The sequence below is a fragment of the Falco biarmicus genome, chromosome 17 (assembly GCF_023638135.1).
Source record: "Falco biarmicus isolate bFalBia1 chromosome 17, bFalBia1.pri, whole genome shotgun sequence".
Lineage (NCBI taxonomy): Eukaryota > Metazoa > Chordata > Aves > Falconiformes > Falconidae > Falco > Falco biarmicus.
The window spans coordinates 6,132,373-6,160,012 of record NC_079304.1 but is presented as its reverse complement, the minus strand read 5'-3'; the positions used below and the strand labels follow the sequence as shown (position 1 = coordinate 6,160,012).

The 27,640-nt window shown below is 46.3% G+C and overlaps 1 protein-coding gene across 8 annotated transcripts; it reads left to right on the top strand.

The window, feature by feature from the left end:
* On the top strand, positions 1-26,502 carry GJC1 (gap junction protein gamma 1). Of its 8 annotated transcripts, none has more exons than XM_056362435.1 (5): positions 58-117; positions 11,400-11,472; positions 20,065-20,179; positions 22,119-22,194; positions 22,322-26,502. In XM_056362435.1, exon 5 carries the CDS (start codon positions 22,341-22,343, stop codon positions 23,520-23,522), a length of 1,182 nt encoding a protein of 393 aa, XP_056218410.1. In that variant the 5' UTR covers positions 58-117; positions 11,400-11,472; positions 20,065-20,179; positions 22,119-22,194; positions 22,322-22,340; the 3' UTR covers positions 23,523-26,502. The 8 variants fall into 8 exon arrangements, with proteins under 8 accessions (XP_056218412.1, XP_056218410.1, XP_056218414.1 ...); XM_056362432.1 differs by lacking the exon at positions 58-117 and adding an exon at positions 911-2,231; XM_056362433.1 differs by lacking the exon at positions 58-117 and adding an exon at positions 9,964-10,295.
* Positions 26,503-27,640: the final 1,138 nt, after the last annotated feature.

Here is a 27,640-nt window from a genome sequence, read left to right as displayed (position 1 = left end):
CTTTGCGCATGCGCCCCGCGCCCCCGGCCCGGGCTCGGCGGCCCCGCCGCGGCGGCGTGTGTGGGCGGCCGAGGGGCCCGGCCGCGACCATGGGCTGGAGCGGCGCGGGGCGGCGGCGTGAGTGGGGCGGGGGCGGCTCGGAGCGGGCCGCGGGGCGGCAGCTGCGGGGGGACCGAGCCGGGCGGGGGGACCGAGCCGGGCGGGGGGGGCTGCGGGGGGACCGAGCCGGGCGGGGGAGCTGCGGGGGGACCGAGCCGGGGCGCGGGGGGATGGCGGGAGCTGCGAGGGGACCGAGCCGGGGCGCGGAGGGACCGAGCCGGGGCGCGGAGGGATGGCGGGAGCTGCGAGGGGACCGAGCCGGGGCGCGGAGGGACCGAGCCGGGGCGCGGGGGGATGGCGGGAGCTGCGAGGGGAGCGAGGCGCACGGGGCTGAAGGGAGGCGGGAGCCTGCGGGGACCGAGCCGCGGGCTCCGAGGGTCGCAGGGGCGCTGCGAGGGTCCGGGGGCAGCCGCTGCGCCCCCCGCCGCCGCTGCGTGGGCCCCGTCGAGCCCGCCCAGCCCCGCTCACCGCTTCGCCCCTCGGGCCGCGCCGTGTGCCACCCACGGGGCCCGGCCGTCCCGCTGCGTCCTGCCCCAGCGTCGCGTCGCCGCCTTCGCTGCGGGCGTAGCGCCGGGTGGCGGCAGCGCCCGGCTTCCCTGGTGGGCGTGCCGTGCCGTACAAACTCTCCTTCTCCCCGATCGTAGGTCCAAGTAACAGTTTGGGGTTTGTTTTTTTTTTCTTTCTTTTTTTTTTTTTTTTTTTTTAACATTACTTTAAGAGGCACCGGCTCCCTGCCACCTCGCTGGCGCACGCTCCTGGCAGGGCCGCCCCCGTGCCTCAGCCCGGCCCGAGGCCTCGGTGGGCCCCTGAGCTCAGCCCAGGCAGCGGTGGCGCCCACACGAGCCGAGGCAGCAGCAGCTCCTCGGCCAGGCCAGACACGGTTTGTAACGCTGTTGACAGCCTGAGTTAACCTCGTCCCGAGCGAACGTGCAGCCGTGCACTTCAGCGTTTCACCGTGCTTGATCCGAACGCAGAGCGCGAGGAGAAAATTCCGCCCCTGTATCCAGTAATGAAAGTTTTGGCCTCTGTTGGGCCTAACTTTGACCCGTTGTCATAGAGCCTCACAAGAATGACATTTGTACAGTTATTTTTACAGGCTTTTTTTTTTTAGCTGATTCTCTTTTCTACTGGTAGGAATTAGTTCTGACGCTTTCTGGTCATTGTGACCTTGCTTCCCGGCGAAGTGCTGGTTTTGTTCCACCGTCAAATTGATTACAAATAGGTGATAGTGCATAGAGATTTGATTAGGGCATGGATATGCAGTATGGATTCTCGAGCAACAGTTGGTAGCACCGGATGCAGCTTTTTCGTTGTGTGTTTAGTTAGTGGTTAGAAATAAGAGGAAAGAGCAAAAGCCTTGTCTTTGGTAGACCATTGATTATTCTGGTTATTATTTCCATGTCTTCTGCCCACTGTAAGTCGAGGATAATTGGTAGAAGAAAAAACCACCTGTCCCACGGTGATGTTCTGCGAACCAGCCCTCAGTCCAGTTACCAAACCCACCTTTGTTCAGGCCATTTGGAAGGGGAAAGCTGTTGTTTTCTGTCAAGACTTGCGATTAAGCAAAGGAAAGGTGCCCTTCTTTCTATGTTTGGTTCTTTCCAAGTATATTCCAAAGTTATGCTTGTGCTTTCCTAGGGGAACAAGTAAGCTGCATTCTGCGAAGCGGAATATGTAAGAATTTTTAAAAGAAAATGAATATACAAACACGCAGGTAATTTGAGCCTTGTTGTGCCATTCCTTATTCCCCCCATACAACTGCAGACAGCTGAAAGTCCTGTATTTCCAGCAATCCTAAAATTAACTCCAGCATTTCTGCAGTTCTAGAAAGGCAGGAGAGGACAATGTTTTCCCTCTTGTGTCGCGCTGGTGACTAAAGCAGGTCTGAAGGGCTTGGCGGTGGGTGGGGTGAACCGTTACATATTTTCTGTGTCTGACGAATGCGCAGGCTGCTGGGTGTCCGTCCTTCTCCTCTCTCTGGTCGGCGGCAAAAGCTGCTAATGAAATGAGTTGTCCTGACGATCAGAGCTGAGTTAGTTTGACTGCAGGGATTTCCTGCGCGACAGCGCAGCCAGGGATCCCGCGTGGCCAGGGGGCTCCTGACCATGTCCGGCGGCTGAGGAGGAGGCCAGGTAAGAGGATGAGGGGCTCGGAGCAGAAGCTCAGGTGAGCTGGAGTTGGTGGTGCGCTGGGAGCGGGCAGCGTGGCTGCGTGCTTTGGGGTCGGTTGTGCTGAGCGGGGGTGTCTGCCCTGGGAGGATTCTTTTGGCTCCTTGTAAGAAAACAACCCTTTTGCAATGTATTTCTCAAAAAATGGTAACTTGAGTGACCTTCTGAAATGAAATGGCAAAGGATGGGGCAAAACAAAACAAGGAACATACGTTAGTACGCTTTGACACCTACATTTGAGGGTTTGTGTTTCAGATCCCAGGAAACGTGTTTTACAAGACCATCTCTTTTTAAAACTGCTGCTATTTGTTGTGGCTGCTTGGGTTCATCACCCATCTTCTCTCATCTTTGTAGTGGCTTTTCAAACCAGCTTTTATGAAGTTTTAGATCGGTTTGTGAGAAGTTATTAAAAAAATCTTAATGGCTGGCTGTACCCTCATCAAAGGGACTACCGTTAGCACTTCTAAGGCTAGTATTGCAAGTTCATATTATCACTGATTCAGTGGACTATTGAATTACTGCTAATAGACAACATTGTCATTTAAAAAATGAAGTGTTTTCTTAATTGATGCAATAGCATTAAGATTTGGGTGGGTTTTTTTTAAAGCAACTCACAAGTCTGAATGTGTGATTTTAAGTGAGGAATTGTCATAAAACATCTGTTTTCTAGGTAGGTTCCCCTGATACCCATTCTTACCCCTTCATTAGTGATTATTTTCACCTGTTACGTCAAAGCAGACAACCAAGTAATTGCAGGTAACTCACAGGTGGTGCAAATATCAGTAAATAACTGAAAAATTGGGGTCACAGACTTGAGAGCGTGGCAGCTTAGTTTGAACAAGTTAGCGAAGAGCCCTGAGAGGGTTGGAAGACATGCTGACGGTGAGGGCTTTCAGTGGTCCTGTCCGCCTCTTAACAGAGGAAAGGTTAAAAGAAAGCTCATTAACAGTTTATGAGTGAGTTCGTGAGGACAAAGGTATAGCAAGGCAGCGATCAGATGCTAGGCAATTTTTGACCAATTGTAAGAATTTACTAAGTATTTTAGTATATGCTGATGAGTTTTAGTTGTAGGCACAGTTTTTCTGAAGACTTTTCTGTGGTTCAAAAGGTAATCGGTTTGGGAATTGGGTTGCTTTGGTGAAACTTTATCTTGAAAGGTGTTTTCTGGCTTTGCATGGTTTTATAGCTGACAAGGGCAAGATTTAAAAGCAAAATTCTCATAAGCTGTGAAATCTAATCACTTATGGAGACTTCACGATGAATTTTAACACAGAGATTTGTTGACTTAGTAATTTACTGGCTGCCAGCAACTTCAGTGACTCCCAAACCCCCCTCCCCCCCCCCCCAACCTCTCCAAAACATCGCTTTTAGCCTAGAAAATGATGAGGTCCAGTGCACTTCTTGCAGTGCCTGCCGTTGTGCATGGGTGTAGCTCAGCCACTGAGGACCAACAAAGCAACCTAGGAATACGCAGCCCAGAGTTGTTTAATCCTGAAGGCGCCTGCGTTGGGTATCTTGTGGACTGGGTTACTGAAACTCCTGTGCCTCAGGTACTTCTGCTGGGGAAGCTGGAGCTGGCAGGCGCTTGCAGGGCGGCTGACGCTTCTTTTTCGGCCAAGCCGTGCTGCTGGAGGGTTACAGCCTAGTGAGCTTTCAACCCAGAGCTGCTAAATCACAAAAGGGTGCGTGTGAGCTGGGAACGGGGGCACTCAGGCAGGCTGTGCTCCTCCGGTTAATTTTGGTGATTTGCCCGTGTTCCCCACGTGGTCATTTGTACCTGCAAGGGGCCATGTGGCTGAGAAAAAAAGTTATGAAATCAGTCTGTAGCATCACTATTAGCATCAAGCTGGGAAGAGGGAGGCAATTTTGTGGCTCTTTTCTAACACCGCTTCAGGTTTTCGCCGTCTATTTTTTTAAACATCGGCCGCACAGAGCAAGTTGCGGCAGGTACCTCACTTATGGCTCAGCCTTATTGCTCAGGCAGGGTTTTCTGAATAGCGGCACAAACTCAGACAACGGTAATGGATCATTAAACAGTTGGAGTAAAAACCTCAGCAGATAATGGACCCCTTTGTTGTCTGGCCTCCCTGTGGTCCGAGAGGATGAGCGCTGCTGTCTCGTTAGGAGGAAGGTGATCCTTTCTTCCCACCCTGTTTCCAGCTTTTGGGTTTTGTGCTGCCACTCAACAAAGTGCTTTATGGAGTTTGTGCTCCAGACTTCTTTATTTTTAATCTGGTTAATAGGTAGTAAATTATTGTTGTTAAAAAAGTTCCATTAATATTCCCTATTTTTTATGGTTGCTGTACTTCAGCACTGCTGACATATACAGGGAAGCGTGTTCCTTCCTAGCATCTCTGCCCAGCACACAAGGCGACTCCTTGAATTACAGATGCACCTCTGCAAAGTGGTCCCTGGACTACAACCTGGCCAGCTCCTCACGGGTGGCTGGGAAGTGATCCCATTTGCCGTGCCTTGTGAATGAATATTTTATTGCAGAACCCTATGTCATTATCAGTCTTTCCAGCTGGTCTTTGCATTTCCCACGAGCAGCAGGAGTGGAATTCCACTGTCCCGTACTTGTGCCATGTAATAATGTGCTGTGCTTTTTCTTGTCTGAAGTTGTTGTTAATAATGGTCAAATTCTTATTAAATCACATTTCCCTTGCTGTGTGCAGTATTGCTTGATGTTGAAATTCTGCCTCTGAAAGAAACCCCATGCTTTTTAAATGTCTAAATTACCTATTCACTGGCTATTCTTCATCGCGGTTTTGATAGGCTCTTCTCTTTCTGTTAAAAGCCAAAAAAAAAAAAAAAAAGAATTTATCTTCAAAATGCTCCTTGGAAGGGAAGAAGGGCAATGTGAAATTTCCTCTTCTGACCTCGTACCATAAATATGAATTGTTATCACTGCTTGGGTGGTGACGCATCGTTCTCCCCCAGTTGTGGACTGTCTGGAAGATCTGGTTGGGATTTTTAAAAACTTGGCTTTTCCTTCGTGTAAAACGAAGATTTAAGGTGAAAGTTCCCAGGTGTGCTGTGGGCTAAATTGACATACGGTGATGTATAAGAAATCCCTTTTCCTTCTGCAGATGTAGGTAACTTAGTTTCATACCTCAGTGCTGGCTAATAATTCTTTAATGATTATATCTCAAAGAAGAACCCAGGGATTTAAGTCATAACACAAGTTACAAGGTTTTCTGACACTATAAATAAAAAGCTATATTTGGAAAAAAAGAACGGTGTATTTATGGACAAAACTATATTAAGGGAAATGTGATGGAAAAATTGAGTCAGATGAGCTGATGTATGAGGCATTTCCCTATGGAGTCATTGGGCTGAAAAATATTTTATATGCCTAAACTTGAACAGATGCTTCAACACACTCACACATACAATCCCTCCCTAGTTTAATATTAGCGGTTCTGTTCATACCACTGTGATTAATTCACAGACCAGCCTGTTTTAGTCTCTTTTCCGGGGGCTATGGGGTATATCCAGATCATCCAGGTGCTTAAGCCCGTGCCAAACTGTAAATATGCAAGCAACCTGGTTATTAGCAGGATTTCTTCCAAGCTTTACGTTAGGCATGTGCTTAAACGGCTCACTGACCTGGGATTTACATTTTTACACAGGAATGAAGGATTTTTCTCTATTACCTTGCTTAGATGAAAATCGTTGGAGTCAGCCAGCTTTTTTTGCCTAAATAAGTACATGAAACCAGCTTTCAGCTCTTACAGATATTAGTTCCACCTTTTTAGTTACAAATTTGTCAGAAAACAATTCTGAGCGTGCCTGACCTCGTTTAAGATACTGTTGAAGTACGAGAAGACATACATATGGATGACCAGCAGATTTTGCCTACTGTTCTTTTTAGTACAAACGTCGTGTTTGGTGGTGCTGGAGAAGTGGCTGGCAATTGCATTTTATTTTTTTCCTTTGAATACTCGTTGTGGTGTTCAGCTCAGCTGTTAATCTGCTTTCCCCGGGTTATTTGCCTTGTAGGTAGCTGTGTGCAGCGCGTCTTCTCTTCTAAAAATCCCCAAAGCCCTCCCAAAAAAATGCAGGGTGCTGGAGCCAGTTGTTTCCACTTTTCTGATGGAGCTAAACTGGTGAAGGGATGTGGAAAAATGACTTCTGGGTCTATATCTAATGACTTCTGGGTCTAAACCTGGGTCTAGCTGTGGTGCGCCTCGGGAATACGCGCCTTAAGGGATGAGTGATGGTGCTGATGGCATCAGGGGATGTTGGCTCCTGCTCACGGTGACATCCCAGTGTTGGACACTTGCGAGTGGTGCAGCCGTGCCAGACTCAGGTATAACAAGTCATTGTAAAATTCTGTATCTCTGTCATGCTTAAAATAGCAGAGAGCCTGGAAGAGTGATCGTGTTTCTTGTGTGTTTCCATGTTACCTTCAGGGTGAGTTTCTGACTCCTTGGTAACTCCGGGCAGTCTTGCCCGTTACGGATTCAGGGGCTGACAAGTAACACTGCGTAATCCGGGGGCCTGGGGTTACAGAAACATCTGTAGGCAGGCAAGAGGCTGGGTGCTAGATTGTGCACCTGGGGCTAGCCCCAGTGTTAGTTTTTAAAAATAATTAAGTTTCTTAATGTGTGTCTTGCAGGTGTGCAGTCTTTCATGCAGTATCTCCTCCTACACATCTCCCAATTTTCATGGTAAACATATTTAAGTATTTGAGAAATGACTGAATTTTACTTACTAATTCCCAAGAGTTACTGAGCTGACATTCAAATACATAGTTAAACTGTTTCTAAAAGGACAAGAATTTTCAGAGTGGAAACTGTGATTCCAATGATATTAAAAAAAATAAAATAAAATTTTAAGTGTTTGGAAGGAAGTACACAGTGATCTTCCGTATGGCCTCATGGAAATGATCATCTTTATTTCTTGGTTCATGTAGTCTTTGCTCTTTCTGGAGTTTACTTGAAATGTTCCACCTCTGTGTCAATACCCGGCTAGATTTGTATTCCTCAGCCTGCTCTTGCTCTCTTTGCAATCTGTGGCAAAACCTTATCGATCTGGATGCCTGCAAAATCCAATTCCCTGGAGGATTGTGCTGGAGAGATATCGACAGAAATAAATCATTGCTGTCCTTCAAGCGTGCCTATTGCCTGAGATTTGTCCAACAAGTAAATACTGAATACCAATCAGCTGTAACTTATCAATGATTAATAACCTGAGTTACCAATTACTTTTTTCCTTTTGCCTTCCACCAGCACCAGTCTTTTCGCTGATTTATTAACGCACTCTTCCCACAGCCCCCAGGGGAGACACTCGCTCCTGGCTCCTTTAGAACAGCCAGGAGCTGTTCTAGCTGGAACAGCTGGATTGTATTCCATGTCCCCCTGGTTCGGAGTTTTGTTCCTGACACTGGCCCGAGTGGAGGCTACAGCGAAGGTGCTGGAGAAGCGTGTGTGAAACCCCTCTCAGCCTTTTGACTGCTTTCTGCCTGGAGACTTACCTGTTGTGTGAAGCATGGTCTCTTGGTTGGTTTTTTTTTTTCCAGTTTTTAAGGGGCTTTCCTTCTCCAGGCTACTCCAGATTTTACAGCTCCCTACTCTCTTTCCCCCCTTTGGATTTCTCACTGTTCTTCCTACACCAGCCAGTCCATACCTCTTCAACAAAGCAGTTTCTGTTCTTCTCTGTTTCCGTGACAGGGGATAGCGAGAGTGACCAGGGCTGTACACCGTGGCCAGGACGTGGGTGAACCACGGGTGCTCACGGTGGCACAGCAGCGCGTGCTGTTCATGCACTTGCCCGTTGCTAACACTTGTAAAGTGCTCTTGACTTTCTGGACTGTTCTGAGTGGTGCTGGAGCTTCCACAGAGCAGCCTGAGAGCCCCAGGATGATCTGCCTGCTGAGGCCATTTCAGGGCACGTATTTTTTGGTGTGAAGTTGAGATTTTTTTTTTTTATTTATTTATTTTTTTACTTATTCAGTGTATGTATCACTTAATCTATCTAGAATTTCATCTGACATTTTATTGCCAGGTTACTTAGAGTCACAGGGTCCTTCAGCCATTTTTCATGGTTGCTTATCTTCCTTGCCTTGAAGATTGCCATCAGGATCCTTGGTCGCATCCCACCCACTTCACTGTTGCGTTGTACTCAAACAGCATCCTGGTCCCAGCCTCTCTGCCTGCGAAACTCCACTCTGACCTCCCTCCCTTGCAGGAAATGACTGTTTACTCCTACTCTGTTATCTTTCACCCAGTTGTTTTTCCATGCAGGGACAGTCTCTTTTCCAGTGTGGGCTTTTGGTGTCCCTAAAAGAAGCTTTTGATGAGAGGGACTTGCAGATCTTAAAAATCCCTTTGTGAGGGTGGACGTCCCTTTACAGAAGCCACACTGACTTTTGCCCCAGTAGGTTGTGATTATACAGATACATCAGCTGTCCACTAATTCTAGTCTGTATAACGTTGTCTAATTAGTCCTGTACAAACGCTGGGTTTGGAGGCCTGCAGTTTGCCATGATTTTCTTTGCAAGCCTTGTCTTACAGAGGTGACGTGACGCTTGCCTCCCTGTACCAAGGCAATTTTAAGAAAGGCTGTAACCAGATAGACTGTTCCAGCTCCAAGCTCCGTTACCTGCTTTGGTGAATGCCACCACATCCTCCTCACCCATTATTCGTCATTTTGGCTTTTTATTCTGTAACCTCCACTCCAGTCACTTCAGCTTCCCAGAGAGCCCCTGGAGGAGTGTGGCTGGCGAGGAGGCTGGGGCTGTTTCTAGTACTGTGAGTGTGCATAAAGAAGTCACGTAATTTTTCCTGTGTGGCATTGTCATCTCTTTTAGTAGCATTAAGAAATGGACGTGTTCCAGGTGGTGTGGCTTTCTGCAGGGCAGCTCCCTCAGGATGCAGATGGATATCTGAAGTTGTAACAAAGTGATGGGGGAGCAGCTGTTTTAGTCATAGGATAGATGGGAGCAACACGGCCAGCAGGTTGAGGGAGGGGATGCACCCCTCTGCTCTGCTCTGGTGAGACCCCGCCAGAGCTCTGCGTCCAGCTCGGGGTCCCCAGCACAAGGCAGACATGGACCTGTTGGAGCGGCTCCAGAGGAGGCCACAGAAATTACCTGAGGGCTGGAACAGCTCTGCTGTGGAGAGAGGCCGAGGGAGCTGGGGTCGTTCGGCCCAGAGAAGGCTCTGGGGAGACCTTACTGTGGCTGTTGGATACTTAAAGGGGGCTTACAAGGAAGACTTTCCTGGGGCTTGTAGTGACAGGACAAGGGGCAGTGGTTTTAAACTGCAAGAGATCAGGTTTAGACTGAAAATAAGGAAGAAGTATTTCGAGATGAGGGTGCTGAGGTGCTGGCACAGGCTGCCCAGAGCAGCTGTGGATGCCCCGTCCCTGGCAGTGTCCAGGGTCAGGCTGGACGGGGCTGGGAGCGACCTGGTCTAGTGACAAATGTCCCTGCCTGTGGCAGGGGGTTCGGCTGGGTGGCCTTTAAGGCCTCTTCAGACCCAAACCATTCTGTGATTCTGTGAACTTGGCAGAGTAGGTATGGGTTGCCTTAGTGAGAGAATCCACCAAATAATCTGTGGTTTCTTACTAGGAATTATGTCACTTGCAGCTAATCCCCCTTTGAGTGAATGAGGATTTGTGATACGGTGAACGCTCAAAAGGATTAAGAATATTTTTGCAAGCAGACCTGCTCACCTCTGCATTAGAAAATGGTGGGGCCCTTTGCACGTGCCACTGATTTAACCCTTCAGAGAGCTGGTGAGGTGATAGCTGGTGTAGATGGTGATAGATCTCTGAATATGTGCTGGGTGGAATAGTAAGGCTATGTCTGCATTCATCACTAAAGCAGTCTACTGTGTTAACTTTTTTTGTCTCTGCTTCGTATTTGCCTGTGAACTGTTTATTTTGGTAATGAAGATGGGAAGTTACTCGTATCCAAACGTGCAGCAAGGCCTTAGCCAGACTTGGGAGCGAACCGGGTTTTCCAAAGACTGCAGAGGCCACCAGTTTGCTTTCTAAAAGGAGGTCCTCCTGTTGGTACAGGTTCTGCTATATGTTCGTATTATTTTCTTTTAGTTGTAAGAAAAGTACGGTTTTATACAATTTCTGGTGTTCTAGGTATTTTTCTAACTGAGGTCTTTCAAGGCCAGACCACTGACCTGACTGGCGCTTTATGATCCTGTTCACACTGATGCCCACTTTGTGTTGAGACAGTGAATTGTGATTTTTCTGTGGTCTCGATAGATGGTGGTGGTGACCCTGCTGTCACCTGGTTGGAGCTTGAAGAGAACATGTACAAAATAAGCATGAAGTTCACTCGGTGGCTGAGGTTGTATCAAAATGTAACCACCCTCCTAAAATCTTGAAAACTTGGAAATAAGAAACTGGGGGAAGCTTAGTACAGTCACATTGCCCACAGTTGTGCCTGTAGTATCTCGGTGTGCTTTTTTCCATCTCAGCAGGACCAGAAAGCAGTATATACCATAGCCTTGTCCTGTTCCCACTCTCACATCAAGTCACATGCTTGGCTTAAGCAGTTTCCATGCATCTGGGAGGCTAATCAGCCTTAAATTTGCTGCTAATTTTCATAATCTCTGTTGATATTAAGTCTGATAACAAATACATGGCCATGTAGAGCAGTCAGATGGCAAAAAATGACCTGCCTGCTACTCAGTGCTTGGTGAAGTGTGCCTTTCTCTGGGGCATGAGGCACAGTGGGAAAAGGGCTTCTAGCTTCCTCTTAGAAAATAGAGTTATTTGTGGCTATTCTCAGAAAGAAAAAAACCCACCCAGCTGGTACGCATGTGTTCTCCCAGCTGGTGTGATGGAGCATAGGGAGTTTTATCAGCGAGTGCTTCAGGTCTCTTCCCAAGAGGGTCTAGAGAAGTATTCAAGTCTTTCAGAAAATTACGATTTTGGGTTTCTTATTTCACTACAGGAAACATTTTTTTTCAAGAAATAATTCACTTGGTGAATTTATGTGCATCTTCATATCCTAAATTTTATCTTTGGCGAAATAAAGTTGTTAAGACTTGTTGAACTCAAGCTGGAGTAACGTTTTAATGCCAGTATAGCAATCTGCTCTGATTTACTGAGCTCCTTTCCTCATAACAAATCATACTTAAAACTCTTCAATTATTTCTGCAGGTTAGTGGCACTTGAGGGAAGTCGAAGCAGCAGGCCAGCATTTGGCAGGAACGCAAGCAAGCTCGCCTGGCAGGTTTGTGTGCTTGCTGCTGTCTTGTAGCAGACCCCTTGCTCTCTGCTCTGGAAGGAGCACCTGTACCGTGCACAGCCCTGTGTGCACGGGGCATCACGTTGCTAGAGGGGTTTTGACAGTCTAGCGAGGTGCTGTCATTCTGTCCTTGACTGTAGGTGTTCCCCACACCATCCTCATTGAGTGTTGTGGTATACCGGTAGCTGACAGTGAGAAGGTGGCCTTCTGGTGTGGCTGGCTGCCATCTTCCCGAGGTTAGTGCTCTCTACCCAGGGAGATGTACGGTTGTGTGAAGTCACAGAGGTCTGCAAAACTTCCTGGTCCTCCATATCGCAGCAAGTAGAAGGTCTGACCAGGTTTAGCAGAGCTATGGCAAGCGCTGGATGTCATGTAAAGCAGTTGGTAGTGAGGGTTTAGTGTCCCCATCTGCCGTCTGAACATCCTTCCTTCTCTAAAAAGCTGCTGTTGAAGCAAATGTTAGATGAATTTGGTGTAATTGTAGGGTGAGGCAGTGTCTCGTACTAGACCAGATGACAGAGCTGGGAAATAAAGGTCTTTTTTTGAATTTGGGTCACAGTGAAATAACTGCCATGTTGCAGAATGGGTGACTGGGGACATGGTGGCAGACTGTGTCATGGTATGTGGTATCTGTTTTATTTACAAGCCGTTCATGCTCGTTTTTGAGGCTTATCTATGAAGCAAACACTATCATAGTTTCCTTTGACTGTCATAAAATGGTGGTGAGGGAATTAGGTGTTCATCCCCATTTGATTGCCTCCGCTCAGCCAAGTGGCAGCCTTTTGATGTACAGGAGCCGACAGAATTGCTCTCTTTTGGCTTCTCTCTCCTTTCCCGAAATGGCTGTGAGAGTGATATTTGGGTCAGCTGCCTCCAGTGTGTCATTTTCTTTTGACACTCATCCCTCTGAGCATATAGGAGGAGCCCAGTGGGGAAATGCTGTGGTGCTGTTGGCTGCAGTGGAATCGGGAGTAGTTAAAGGGGTGTTGTGGTTATTTGACTCACTAATCACATCAAGACGGGGAAATCTCTCTGATGCCTGACTGAAACGGTATGCAAGTGAAGATGGCCTTTACCCAGACCCTGTTGCAAGAGGGATGGAGGGACCCAGGTAAGTGCACAAGTGCTCTAGCCTGTAAAAAGGCTGTTGCTCTCCAGCAGTGTGTCTCCCTTGGTGACTTTGCTGTGGATCTAACACGCAATGGTACTTGTGTATTCCTTAATTTGGACCAGAGACCTTTTGGGTCTGTCTGGGAAAATATGTTTTTTCCTTCTTTTCTTGCTGCAGTGCTCTGGGTCTTGGTGTGGAGGTGTCTGTTGCTAGGTCGGAGGTGTCAGGGCGTCGTGCTCCTGTTCCTTTCAGCGCACAAGTTGTTTTGCTTTGCCTGGACTCTGCTCTTCCCCTGCGTGTCTCGGGGTGCAGCCCCGTGTGACAGTGCCAGGCCTGCCTGCACAGGTGCTGTTGCAGGTGCTGTCCTGCAGTTTCTTTCCCTCTGCTGTTTGCAAGCTGGCAAGCATGTCCTGAAATGAGCTGAATTTGTGGGATTCATTAAGCAAGTGTGAGCAGTAACCCCAGCCCTGCTGTCCGTTGCGCTCTTGCTTTGGATTGGTGTTGGTCACTTAGTACCTGCCTTTTGCCATCATCCCCACAGCATCTTTTCTACCTTTACCCTTCCATTGCCTGTATTTGTTAAAATAACTGCTGAGAACACAGGTGCGATAGTCAACAGTACAATATTTTTAATATTTTAATAACATCTTGTGTTTATTATTATGCCAATGCTGGTGGAACCGCACAGGGTCTGTCAGGGGGTGACTACACAGCAGCAGCCTGTGCTTTTTGGGGCAACTGTCCTGTACTGTGAGCGGGAAGGTTCTTAGGTCACAGTATCACTTGCCTGTGTGTTTCAAGTCCCTGTAACTTGTGCCCCCTCTATTACATTCATTCTTACAGGAAAAATTACCTGGCTGATGTTGTCCCAGACTCTTCTCAGTGGTACCCAGGGAATGGTGAGGGGCACAGTTTGAAACACAGGAAAATCCACTTAAACTTCAGAAAAGCTTTTTTTTTTTTTACTGTGAGTGTGGTCAGATGTAGGAACAGGCTGCCGAGAGAGCTTGTGGAGTCTCCATCCTCGGAGGTATTTAAAACCCGGCTGAACATGGGCCTGCCAACCTGCTCTCAGTTGACCCTTTTTGGGAGATAGAATGTGGTAGTTTAAAATATCCCACCAGTTGGTGGAATATTACACATTTTTTAGGATAATGCATATGAGTACAAGGGAACCTAGAGGTTAAGCATCTTCAAAATATAAATGACTGAAGTAAATGGGTGGTTTTGTCACTTACAAAGAAGCAATTGCAGTATCGGACTTGTTGGGCATTTGGTGTGTTCGATCTCTGAAGTATTTTGGCAAGTGGTAACACCTCGTGTGTCTGAAACAGGGTTTAGTAGCCATGAGCTAGGGAGCACGTGGTGTCTTTTCAATTGGATATCTAGTTTGGGAGCAGCTCCTAGAGAGAACTTCTTGGTGTCTGGGAGACGACTTCTGTATCTGTACGATCATCTCCTGGAAAAGCCTGCAGGATCCACTTAGTATGGAAGAAAGGGAATTGACAGCTCGGTCAGGAGCGTTTTGTGGACCTGAATCCATACAGAGACCATGCTCACGCTGTCTGAAGGTCATTTCAGTTGGTCGAAACAGTCGATGATACCCTCCTGATCTTTGGGTTTCAAGGGTACAAGCAGCAGTCCCTGGCCCTGTTGTCTGCAGGCAGTCTGGGCTGGCAACCGGAGAGCTCAGGTTTTGATTAAACACTTGGCCTTGATCTTCAAAACAGCAGTGTTGGGTGTTTCCTCTAGTATGGCTTGAACTTCAGCTTCAAACTCTTTGCAGAAGAATAAAAAAATTTGCCCTTTACCTACCTTGCAATTCCTTGTTTTCAGTGTCCAACAAAATTATGCAGGTTCCTAACGCACAAGTTGTGTAGGGAGAGGGGTTGTTTGCGCTACAAGCTTCAGTGTTGGCACTGGGCTGGTACAACCGAGGTTTGGTGCGATGCTGTGTCAGTCTGACTGTGCCTTGTTGCCCTGAGGATCAAGTGTTCCGTTGCAGAGGCTGTCAAACAGCACACGGCGTCTTGCCGTGTAATCTGCTGACCGCTTTATTTTCTCCATTATTACATTTCACATCACCAGAGTGCAAGCATCACCTGGGGCTTGCTTCTGCTTCTTGATACCTCAAGTCTGTAGGACAGATCTGAAGAACAGCCTGCTCAGGTTTGCCAAGCATCTGACGACTCTGCTCCGAGTCGCTACAGAAATGCCAAATTTAGGAGCTCACTATACCAGCCTCCGAGCTGGTACACCTCATTCCCATTGTTTGGAAAGCTTACTGAATGCTGGGCATGTATCAAGGGATTCGGGCTAACAAAGACCCCAGAACAGGTCTCCGAAAATCTCATGAGAGAATAGAGACTCTACAGCCCAGCCTCCATTTTTGACAAAGCCTGTTCTCACTGCAGGCTTCTGCTCTCCAACGAACTCGAGTCAGGCTCACAGTTCATCATGTCCTTGTGCTGCGGCACGGGGTGCACGGGCTGCCCCAGTGGACACCGCTCTTCCAAAGTTGGGATCTCGCATGCTCTGGGGTGTCTGCCCTGGAGACGATCTTCCTGGAGGAGCGTGGCTGCTGTAGGTGAAGTAAATGCTAGTTTTGGCCAGCATGAAACACGCTGCAATTTCATTTGAATTGTGTCACTGCAGGGGAGTGTTGCTAAAATTGTCACTTGGCTTTCCATGCTGGCATTACCTAGAGGGCACGCTGAGGCTACTGGAGGTTCATGTCTTATCTGCACATTCCGGTTTCTTTTTAAGCTGAATGCTTGGGTGGGTGTATGTACATTGATTTTCAAAAAGATACGTATTTGACATCTTTATTTTTTTGACAGCACAAGAATCTTTTTATATCTCTACCTCTTACCCATATTTTAGTGTTCTGTTTATATCCTGCATAGGATCTGCAGTCTCGTAATTCAATGAGGGGTTTTTTAGACTCGAGGGGAATTGGTCTGGGGAGCAGCAGGACCTTGTTAGCATGCCTGGGATTTGAAGGCACCGTTCAGAAGTTGTTTCCAAATTGACATTGATGCTGTGGCTTTTTCATAACTGTTCTCTGCTGTTTGCCATATGAGACTTGCCAGATGACAGATTATTTACTTGAACAAGTGCTGTGTGTTGTCCCAAAAGTCGCAGCCCTCTCACTCCCAAATATTCTGTAATATAGATTAAATCTAAAATTCAGTACAGTTGTTTACTTAGTCTTTTTCAGCTGCACAGTACTGTAAACAGTTTTGAAAAGCATAGGAATAAAGTTGGTGGTGATTGAGCCGGCTTCCTTTACAAATGATGGAAGGATGATAGCAGTGATTTATTTGTCTTACCCCAGGAAGATCCCCACATCCTTCCCCTTGTGTCACTTAGGAGGATGGACACTGGAATTGCTGCTCAGGTCAGGAAGGCAGGTAGCATCGGCACAATACTCAACAGGATTTGTGGTGTGCTGGTATGTTGCCAGTGCTGGGTCTGGCCACAACTTTCTCCTTTCTTAATAAGGTCTTGCTTATTTTTCAGGTTTAACACAAAAAAAAAAAAAAAAAGAAGATCCCTCATGCTTCCACAAGAATAATTGTAAATCATGCAATTTCTTACATTTCAATGTAAATGAGATTTGAATGAATAATGCTAATTATTTATTCATCCTAATTCAAATCTGGTTTTAATTAGCCTGTGGGCCCAATTTTACTTTCATGCAGCATGAAACCTCTTTTGATTATCAACAGAATTGCCATGCATTTATTCTTGATTTTTTTTCTGCTCAGCACATGATTTAAAACTGCTTAAAAACAAAACAAAACAAATACATCATTAATAAATTAATCAAATTTCATTAGCGTGACATGGGAGGACATATTTTAAGGGAAAAAAGTTTTCCCGTAAATATATTCCCCTTGACAGTTGCCTTTTGGCTACAAAATCTTCTTCCTATATATGTGTTTGAGACAAACCTTGTCTGAGAAGGTGCTGGTGAACTGAAATTCAGAGGAACCTGAGAGCTTCAGCTCCCTGTTCCCCTCCAGGGGCTGGGTCTCACGGCTGGAAGGTGTGCTCCTGCACTGCTCTTCACCTCTGTTCCAGGGAAAACTCAGTGATGAGCTGAAGCCCATAGCCAGCTGTGGACTTAGCGGGGGGAGGGTGTCTCCAGAGATGATGGGAACCGTCGAGTCCAACTCTGCGACTCGCAGGACTGCCTGACACTAAACCAAACATCCACATGCTGCCTGCTGTCATCGGGCTCAGATGCTTTGGGCTACAGCTGCCAGTTTGTACTGGAACAGGGTCAAGGGCATCCAGTTTGTACTGGGAGGGGGCCCAGCCTGTACTGAGAGGAGGCCAGGAGATTCAGTTTGCGTAGGAACATGGGCCAGTCATTACCGGGACATGGCCAGAGGATCCAGTTTGTACTGGGATGGGGCACAGTTTGTGCTGACGCAAGGCTGAAGGCATTTGGGACTTGACAGCCTGGAGTGAGGCTGTTGGCGGTTGTATACGGCACCGCCTTACAGGTGCCATACATCCTGGGGGTCTGGAGGCATTGCTGGGAGCTTTCCTCCAGAGTCACCATGGTTCCAGCTTCTTCCATCCTTCCTTGTCCCACTGTCCCTCCCTGCCACACTTCAGCTGTCTTATCCAAAGTCAGAATGTTAAGGTTGCTGCAGTAAACTGCTCCTCTGAGGTGCTGTTCTTCCCTCCCTGACTGGTGGGAGACCATCACAATTAGATGAGAAAGCTGAAATGAGATGAAATCAACCCCGCGTTTAAATTCACATTTGAGCCACACATGGGCTGGATAGGGGAAGCTGCACACAACAGGGACTGTTCCCTGTCTGTCTGTACATGAACAATAGCCATGTTAAAATAACTCAAGAGATTTCCTGCGGTGAATCTCTTAACCTAAAGCTAATTTCTTTTTTCCCATGTACCTGCTCCAAATTCTTCTTTATTCTTTCTGGATGGCCGCATCTACAAAACTTTATTTGCAGGAGCCAGCTTGCTGTCAGAGATAAGCGTCACATTATTTGCATTGTATATTCTGGCTGCTCTGAGGAGCCTCCTCCGCTGGAAGTGCTGGAATGAATTTATGACAAATACAAGGAATGAAAGTCTCTCTCAAATGCATTTTCTGCCATGACTTAAATTAGCTGAAATTGCTGACATTTTGCCTTTTTCAGAAGCGTGTCAGTGTCCATAGACTTTTGTTTCAAACAATGGAAAATTATTGAATTAAATAGTATCAGAACACAAAATCTGAGAGATGCTAAGTGTACGTTAGGTGAAGGTTACTGCAATATATCTGGGTCCTGCAGTCCGTGTGTTGTAAAGGCAGGAACATGCAGCCTCTGACCTTGGCTGATCTCATGGAACTGAAGGATACTGCCATTTCAAATGCTGTAATTCTGTTTGGAAATTTTATGTTTAATTTACATAAAACATAAAAAACATATTATGTTTAATTTTGATGGGCTGAACATTTCCAGTGAAAGAAAGGGGTTTTTTTATTTACAGGTCATTTTTTATTTTACAGGTAATTTTACTTGAATCAAAATGTTTCCGTAAAGACAAGGAAGTTCTTTGCCTGCTGGTTGACTCTCCCTTATTTGTGTCAGTAGCTCTGCTCTGGACTAAAACTAAATTTAGAATGTGACACTTTCTTGTTGAAGAGAATCGGAGCTCTTCAGCAGCTTCGCACCTCTGCAGCCAGAACTCTGTAACTGGCAGGAGTCATGGTTATTACATGCTTGTCTGGTGACGTCGCCATCCACATCTGAACGCTGTGGTTAACATAAATGTACCAGTCTGTGTGGTCAGCGTCTGTGTGTTGGTTTGTCACTGTTCATCTATATAACTGGTGGAACCCAGGACGTGAACCCCGTCTTTCTCCTGAAGCCCGTTCTAAGTGGGCCAGAAGCCCTGTGCCCTGCAGTGGCTGTCTTCTGCTCCGAGCACGCTGCCGAGGGAGCGAGGTGTCAGCCAGCCGCGGGTACGGGGTCTGCACTGTGGAAAGCTGATAAATGCCTCAGAAGAATTTATTAGATGTGGAGGTAGCAGCTTGTCTAAAATTAAAGGTTCAGTGGCCCCTCTCCTATTGAAACCAGTGCTGATGGCAAACTTCTCAGCTCATAGCCACTGATGGGTAAACATTGGCAGTATCTGAAAATGTGAAGGCTAGTTCCTGCTTTTATGTCAAATTTACATTGGCAACAGTACTTAATTCATTTCAAATTTACTTAGTAGTTTACTTTTAGAAAAGAGTTTGGTCCTGACATTTTCAGCAAGGGAAAGTTAACCCCTTCTTAAACTCCCTTGGGTTTTGTCTCATTTTAAATTGACGAATTACAACATGTCAGTTAGTGGCATGTAGAAAACTATAGAATCATAGAATTGTTTAGGTTAGAAAAGACCTTTAAGAGTGCAGCCGTTAACCCAGCGCTGCCAAGTCCACCACTAAACCATGTCCCTAAGTGCCACATCTACACGTCTTTTAAGTGCCTCCAGGGATGGTGACTCAACCACTTACTTGAGCAGCCGGTTCCAGTGCTTGACAACCCCTTTTGGTGAAGAAATTTTTCCCGACACCCAATCTAAACCTCCCCTGGCACAACCTGAGGCTGCTCCCTCTTGTCCTGTCCCTTGTTACCTGGGAGCAGAGACCGACCCCCCTGCCTGCAGCCCCCTGCCAGGCAGCTGTAGGGAGCGATCAGGTCCCCCCTGAGCCCCCTCCTCTCCGGGCTGAACTCCCCCAGCCACCCCCCATCAGACTGGTGCCCCAGCCCCTTCCCCGGCTCCATCGCCCATCTCTGGACACACCTCAGCACCTCCCTGCTGGCCACACTGCTGCTGGTGCAAGCCAGGATGCTGTTGGCCTTCTTGGCCAGCCAGGCACACTGCTGGCTCACGTTCGGCCAGCACCCCCAGGTCCTCTCCCACCGGACACAGCATGCCCCGTTAGTGCCCACGCCTGGTGACTGGATTGGCAGTGCAGCTTGGTGTGAGTGCGAGTGGTGTGGCTCTTCCCTCCGTAGTCCCCAGTTCCAGCTGTGGGGCTCACGTGCCTTTTCTGTTCGGTGTGTTGGAGGCTCCTCAGGCGCACAGCGTACCCCGACCCACTCGAGCTGCCGGGGAGTGCCGAACCTGCGGGTGTCTGAAGCACAGTCTCTTGTCCCACTAATGTGGAGCTCAGGGTTGCAAGAGCTGTACTTGGGTGCCTTTCTGAAAGGGGTGTTTAGGGTGTGAAGTCACCTGTTGCAGTAAGGCAATGCCTCTGGTTTTTCCTGTTAAAAACATGTTATTTGAGCCAATTCTGTCTGCAGAATAATGGTTGCGTAGAAAGAAGAGCTATGATTGTAAACCTTGGATTGATTGCACGCGCAACTGACAGCCACTAGATTATAATCCTTTATTTTCTTCCCCTGTTTCCCAGCTAAATAAATTGAATTCTCTAAATCTCTCACTTTTAGGCATCTTCCCCGTTCCTTCAGCTGGTTTTGAGACTCACATGTTCACTCTCTGATATTTAAGCAAGTTCTGAAGGATGCAGACACAGGCACCGAGTGCTGTCTTGCTAACAAGGAGGTAAGATCACCTTCCTTGCCCCTGTTTGCATGTGATGCAGCCAAGGGTTGCGTCAATCATCTCTGCTGTATCACCAGCTCGCATTGAGGTGCTCGTCCATTAGGACCCTAGCTCCCCTCCCTGTTAACTGATGTCCAGGCAAACTGCTCTCCTTCGGGGAAAAAAAAAAAAAGAAAAAAAAGACTGCTGTTCTTGTTCTTAGCTGCATGTCTTTGCATTAAGCTTGGTTGAAGCGGTGGTTTTGTTTCAGTGGACTCAGCCTCTCGAGCAGTCTGTGTTTTTCTGCATCGCTGATAACTCATCTTTATTTGTCAGCCTGCAAACTTCTGTGCCACTTGCAGATTTTGTCAGCAGCCATTTTCTGGTCAGGTTTGAGGAAGATACAGCCTAGTTGCCAGGTCTATTCCTGGTCTTTGCAGAACTTGCTATAATTACATGCAGTTGATCTTGGTTCTAATGTGGGAATCATTTGTCAAGACCTTTGTTACTTTTGATTCATTTAATTTGGTCTTTTTTTAATACTCTCCTACGCTATTTTTTCCTCATGCTGTCACGAAGTAAAAAATCAAATGTCCTACACAGCCCATCTGCATTATGTCTGTGCTGTTGCCTTTTCAATGAAACACTGAATTTCACCAGAAGGGGGATTACATATATATCCTTTAATTCTATATTGACTGCATCCCCTCATATTTCATTATTTTGCCTGTGAGCAACTCTCTAGTTATACAGAAGAAGTTGAATAGTTGCAAATATTAGTTTTCTTCCAGTCTCCTGCAATTTCTCCAGATCTTAAGAATAAATCACTTTTAAGATGAGAGTGCCAGACTTGTCCAGTTCTGGTTTTAGGGTCTTTCACCAAATGTTCTGATGCAAAAATTTCTGTTAATAATATTTGAAAAATTGGTATTTGACATCATCAGAGGACTGAAAGATGTCTTATCCCCATGCTGTAACAACATCAAACAGTTCTTCCTGTGCTCAATGTTTTACCAGTTTCACTCCTTTGAGCCTCCAGGTGGGCCTGTAATGTCGCTACGTGTTGTTCATGTAATACCGCATAGGGTTGCTAGCTGTGGGTTTCCACTGATGGGTTTTTTACTGTTAGGTTTGAGAATTTATGGAACCAGAGAGTCGTTTAGGTTGGAAAAGACCTTTAAGATCTTCCATTAACCCAGCACTGCCAAGTCCATCATTAAACGATGTCCGTAAGTGCCACATCTACATGTTTTGTAAATACCTCCAGTGGTGGTGACTCAATCACTATGATCTCCCACCTAGTACCTCATCTATAATTTTTGATAGATTGCTTTTTTTAACTAGATTTTCCTTCCACTCCCCCAAACCCATCACAAAACACATGCTAAAGTCTTCTCTGGCTCTGGAGGGGAGATTTTTAGCCTCCCGAAGGGACTGAAGCCAAATACATACAATGTTTTGAGCATCAGGTTAGAAGGTAGATGTTCCTTAGGTCAAACCCTGTCTCTGGGCTGGACCTGCAGGGTAGCACTGCTCGGGTCACTTATGTTGTCCTGCCTTTAAGTTAAAGATAACAGCAGTTGCTAGCTTCTCGGGTTTGGGCTGGCTGATTCATTTCTGTCTCAAGACAGCTGCCGTTGCCCTGTGGAGAAAACAGTTTCTCTCTGTGGGCTATGGTCAAGGTCGAGATTGCTAGCTCAGGCTTTAACAAGGCTTGGCCACCTCTGTGCAGTTAAAATGAATCTTGTGGTTCGTGATGGGACGTAGCCAGCGGAGCCCATGAAATTTCACGGGAGCTTAGCTTTCGCTCCACTGTGTTTTGGAGACCAAAAGCCTCAAGTGTAAGTGTTTTTATTAATGTTTGAAATACAGAGCAGCCGTCTCTCTCTTCTACTCGGGAGTAGCTTTGGGAACGCATTTTGCTTGTGAAATGGCAGTTAACTGCTGCTTTCTTTTGTAGCACGCTTCTCAAAACCCTGCAGAGGAGACGTAGGATCTTCAAGCAAATTCTGGCAGCTGGAGTTTCCCGGTAACAGGTGATGTTACAAACATGGTTGCATGTTGGTTGTAAAATTCTATAGTTCTCTCTCTTGGTTGCATGTTGCACTGTTCAGGCTCAAGCTGATGAACTCATAAATATTTGGGGGTTTGTTTGTTTTTTAGATAAAACTATTAGACCACCATGAGTTGGAGTTTCCTGACCCGTCTATTAGAGGAGATCCACAATCACTCAACCTTTGTTGGCAAAATCTGGCTGACAGTGTTGATTGTATTTCGGATTGTCCTAACTGCTGTGGGAGGAGAATCCATTTATTATGATGAGCAAAGCAAGTTTGTGTGCAACACGGAGCAGCCTGGCTGTGAGAACGTTTGTTACGACGCTTTCGCTCCCCTCTCGCATGTGAGGTTTTGGGTCTTCCAGATCATTCTTGTTGCCACTCCATCTGTAATGTATTTAGGCTATGCAATTCATAAAATCGCCCGGATGGTGGAACACAGCGAAGCTGACAGAAGAATCAGGAGCAAAAGCTTTTCCATGCGATGGAAGCAACACCGTGGCTTAGAGGAAACGGAGGAGGACCACGAGGAAGACCCAATGATGTACCCAGAAATAGAGCTGGAAAGTGAACGGGAAAATAAAGAGCAGCAGGCCCCTGCTAAAGCCAAGCATGACGGCAGGCGGCGAATTCGTGAAGATGGACTCATGAAAATTTATGTCCTGCAGCTTCTGGCGAGGACTACCTTTGAAATCGGCTTTCTCGTGGGTCAGTATTTTTTGTACGGCTTTGAAGTCAGCCCCATATTTGTGTGCAGCAGGAAGCCGTGCCCACACAAGATAGATTGTTTCATTTCAAGGCCGACCGAAAAGACCATTTTCCTGCTAATAATGTATGGGGTGAGCTGCATGTGTTTACTTTTGAATGTCTGGGAGATGCTCCATTTGGGATTTGGCACAATCCGAGACACGCTGAACAACAAGAGGAAAGAGCTAGAAGACTCTGGTACGTATAACTACCCTTTTACTTGGAATACGCCATCTGCTCCTCCTGGCTATAACATCGCGGTCAAGCCAGAGCAAATGCAATATACTGAACTGTCCAACGCCAAAATGGCCTACAAACAGAACAAAGCCAATATAGCTCAGGAACAGCAGTATGGAAGCAACGAAGAAAACATTCCTGCCGACCTGGAAAATCTGCAGAGGGAAATTAAAGTGGCTCAGGAGCACCTGGACCTCGCAATCCAGGCTTACAACAACCAAAACAATCCCAGCAGTTCCAGAGAGAAGAAATCCAAAGCAGGCTCAAACAAAAGCAGTGCCAGTAGCAAGTCAGGAGATGGGAAGAACTCTGTCTGGATTTAATGTTGGCTGAGTTCATATATTGTGTTTTTTCTCCTAGTTTATCATAACCAGCAACCCCTTGAATAATGGCTTCCATTAAGTAAATATTTGACTCTGCTTATTTTCAGGGATACCGTTGGCTAGTGATTCAACCTCTCAGAAAGGGTTTGTATGCATATTCTGGGATTATAGAACTTTATTCTTCTGTCTTCCAAGTCAGGAGACACATAGGCATATTTAAATCATTCTCATTGAACGGTTTATGCTGTATGTACAGTATTATAGTACATTTATTATGCACAATTTTTTGTATTTGTACACTGGATCTCTGATGTTGCGCTTTTTTATATTAATGAGGAGAAAGCAATGGGTAGCTGTTAGCATTTTGCTGGTTTTATTACTGTGGTCCGCAGTTTCGTCGTTGTTCTTCCTTGTTTTAAACGTAAAACTTTCTATGCTGCATTTCAAAAGTGCCTTGAACATGCAGACAGCACAGAGGAGTCTCCGGTTATCCAGGCAGCCCATAGGTGCCAGTCACTGAGCAGCAGAGCAGTGAAAAATTTGGAAAACATCTGTTAACGGTGCTCTTGACTCTTGTCTTTTACAAAAACGATGTGCTACTTGTAAAGTGTCATACTATAGCCACGATGTACTACAGTTTCCCTCCTGTCCCTCCATGGAAAATTACTTACAGGAAAAATGTGTGTGTGTGAGAGTGCTTGCATTCAGAGTGAGAGTGCCAGCTGTAATGCAGAGAGGGCTCAGACCTCCCTGCAAGCTGTATGCAACAGGAGGGAAGGGAGACTTCAAACTCCTGTAAAACAATTTAGAAAAAAAAAAAAAAAAAAAAAAGTAAATAGAAGTTGCTGGATTCAGTAATTCTGTATCTTCACGTGGTATCTATGGAAAGAGATGCTTTTGAGATCTGCTGTTACGTAACGCCCTGCTCCCCAAGGGCATGAAGTTGTTATGATACCTTTTGGATAAGATTTCTGTCTTTTCCAAGGTAATCTGGTTAGATGGAGTCACGGTAATTTTGTTTCTCCGTGCATTACACTCGAGGAATAACCTTCCTCTCCCTGCAGCCAGGACACATGAGCTGTCTGTAAGAGTTTTATGAAGCTCTTTCCGAATATCAATGATACTGCCTTATCCCAGACCCCTCTTCTTTCCGTTATGTCAGAGGAATTTAGTTCAGACAGAGCAATACGTATAATTTAGATTTCTGCTTGAGAGACCAGTCAGATTTGGCGTTTTGTGGTTTTGGCATTAAACTTGAATTTATAATTAGAAAAAGGAGAATGCGGTATTCGCTGCCTTTGGCGGTGTCTTTTTGGCAAGGATGCGCATTGATGTTTGAGAGATGCTGATAAAAGTGTATGCTTTTTGCTACTATTTATAATGTATTCAGGACCTTGCTCTGCTCTCTTTTTTTTTTTTTTTTTTTTGGTTAGGTTTTTGTGTGCTTTAATATATTTGGGGGGCTTGTTTCAAGCAGGACTGTGGTATTTTGAGGCTAACTCAGTCGTTAGTGCCCTCGTTACAGCCTAGTCAGGAGCAGGGTTGGGAAGCAAGGCTCCGTGGAGGACACCGGTAAACCCATACTCGCTTCCTGTCCCGTAGAACAGCTGAGCATAGGCTTTCTGTTAAAGTTGAGCTAAGGGGATATGAGCATATGCTCGCAGTTGTCCTCTACCCAAGCACTTGCTGAAAATAGGCATTTTGCTGAATTGATTTTTGGTCTGGTTTCACTGTCCAGGCGTGGATCCCAGCTCTGCTTTGGGGGACATAAGGGTGCCCAGAGCCAGTGCCACCCTCTGCCAGCGAGAGCTTCTCTGGTTCACCTCCAGCAGAGACCTTTCTGGCTTTTTGCTTAGCAGCAACTCCTGGCCACTGCTCCGGGGAAGGAGCAACCTCTGAATTTTGTGCAGGAAAGTTTCAGGGTGATGTCTGTAAGCGAGTGTAAGTAAGTAACACAGTAAGTACAGAGCAGTTTTTAAAAGCTTAAGTGGACTTGCAGGCAGGGACAGCTAGCCGTGAGGTGGGACTAGCTCTGTGGGGTGAGAGGGAGTTTATTAATAGCACTCCTCTAATTAAACAGGAGTCTGAAGAGAAGCACGCTGCCTGAAGATGGGCAGAGAGGGTTTGCTAGCAGAAAGCCGTGAGTGTGATGGAGAAGCTGGGTGGAAAACGTGTTGTCTGAAAGCGCTAGGGAAAGACATTTGGAGCCTGGAGATAAACACGGATACATGGCTACAATCCACTCCTCCCGACACTGGGGTTGTTCTTTTCAGCTTGCCAAAAGGGTTACGTCGCTCTTAACCCCTTGCAGTGGTTTCGGAACAGCCTTTCACCACCAAATGTCAAGAAGTGAAAATCCTTTCCTGTTGCTGCTCTCTACACAAACTACAGCAGTTTCTTGTTAGCGGCTTAAAACAAAACTGGTTCATGGCAGCTGCTTCCCCTGTTGTTTGTATTAGCCATTTCCCAATTAATGATCTAAACCATTTCCGCTTAAAGCTACCGTCTCAGGTCAGTCCTGTGAGCTTTTGTCCACACCAGTAGATGTTCCCGTTAGTGAGCAGAGTGTATAGAATATTCCAATCCCAGCACTGAATTCATTCCGAAAATGCAAAGTAATGGAGCTGTTTCTATTACTGTTTTTTTGTTTTCATTTTAATTGTGTATAAAGTGCACATTTTCTTTGAAACTGAGTGTTTGTTATTAGTAGAGGATGTCTGTTAAGCTCTAAATGTTCATGTCTGTGACTGTATTCAGTTTCAAAGTATCAGGCTTGATTTTTCCTTTTGAAGAAATGATACATGCATTACTTTAAAATGCTCTCTTGCTTTGGCTTAATGTAGGCCATTCCAAAATAACCGTTCAGAAGAGACTTTTGGACAAAAAATACTGAACGTAACATGGGTTTGTGTTGTCATTCTCTGGTTTTGGATGCAGTTTGGCAAAAAAAATATTCTATTAAATCCAGTGGATTACTCCAGTCTGAGTGAGACGGCTTCTTTTTTCTCAGCAATAGAATATGCTCTGAACATGTGAGGGAAGGAGAGGGATATTTTAATGATTTGTCTTAGAGCCACAACTTGGAATTTTTATATATTTGACCTTGTTTAGCATAATAAAGAGTTGGTTAGAAACCAGCTGCCTTTCTGCATGTGAATTGCTCTTCAGTGACAAGAACAGTTGCATTTAAGAAAGAAAAATCTGCCAACTTTGGAAGTCAGACCTTGAAAAGGGTAGCACTTATGAAAACATGAAAATCTGTGTTTATGCATATGAATGAGCATGCTGATATTGTCCAGTGAACTGTGCAGCATTAGCTGGCCTAATTTAGCTGCGATTTTCGAAGGAACATACGGGAGCTGGCTGCCCAGCTCCTTTTAAAAATTGCAGCTGAATGCCTGTCTGTTTTGCTGTCACAAAAGATGGCTTTTGTAAGTGTCCCATGCTTTCCCCTCGCTGCAAATTTGGCCTCAAAATTGGAAGTATGTCTATGGAGGCGTTAAGTGGTTTGCTGTGTCGCGCAGCTGTGAGAAGGCTAGAAGTGAGATGGATTTGGTGCTGTGGCCTTGGCCTAAAAAGCAGCTTGTTCAGCATTAAAGAAAAAAGTGGCCATACGGGACAGTGCTGCTCCTGCTCACAGAGCATGTTGTGTCCTGAGCCTCGGTGAGGGCTGTCGTGGCAGAAACCAGTGATGGTAACCGAGGCAGGATCCAGCAGTAATAATTGTTGCGCGTTTTTTTCAACTGACAAGGTTACCTGAGCATCCTGCAGTCTCCACAGACTGGGAGACGGGTGCGGAGCAGGGAGCAGCCCGGAGGCAGGTTAACCCCGGCGCGAGCCGTGCGGCACAGGTTCAAGTGCACAGATAACTGAGGAGGTACAGCAGGGCCAGGGCTCCTGCTGCCTTGCCTCTCCTGCTCCAGGACACTTAACCTCACCCTTATCTTTAAGTGTGTGATTATCTCCGTGTGAGCCAACACAGCCAGCTACAGGCATCCAGCTCAGCGTGTGCTTAAGTGTTTTAAAGTGCAGAAGCCTTCATTTAACAATGGATTTGCAGCAAGAAATTCTGAAATGCCTCAGGCATTTAACCATAACTGAAAAAGAAGGCTGTAGTT

Bases quoted from the DNA above. Each gene is read 5' to 3' on its own strand.
- GJC1 (XM_056362437.1), top strand. From the start codon at position 22,341: ATGAGTTGGAGTTTCCTGACCCGTCTATTAGAGGAGATCCACAATCAC.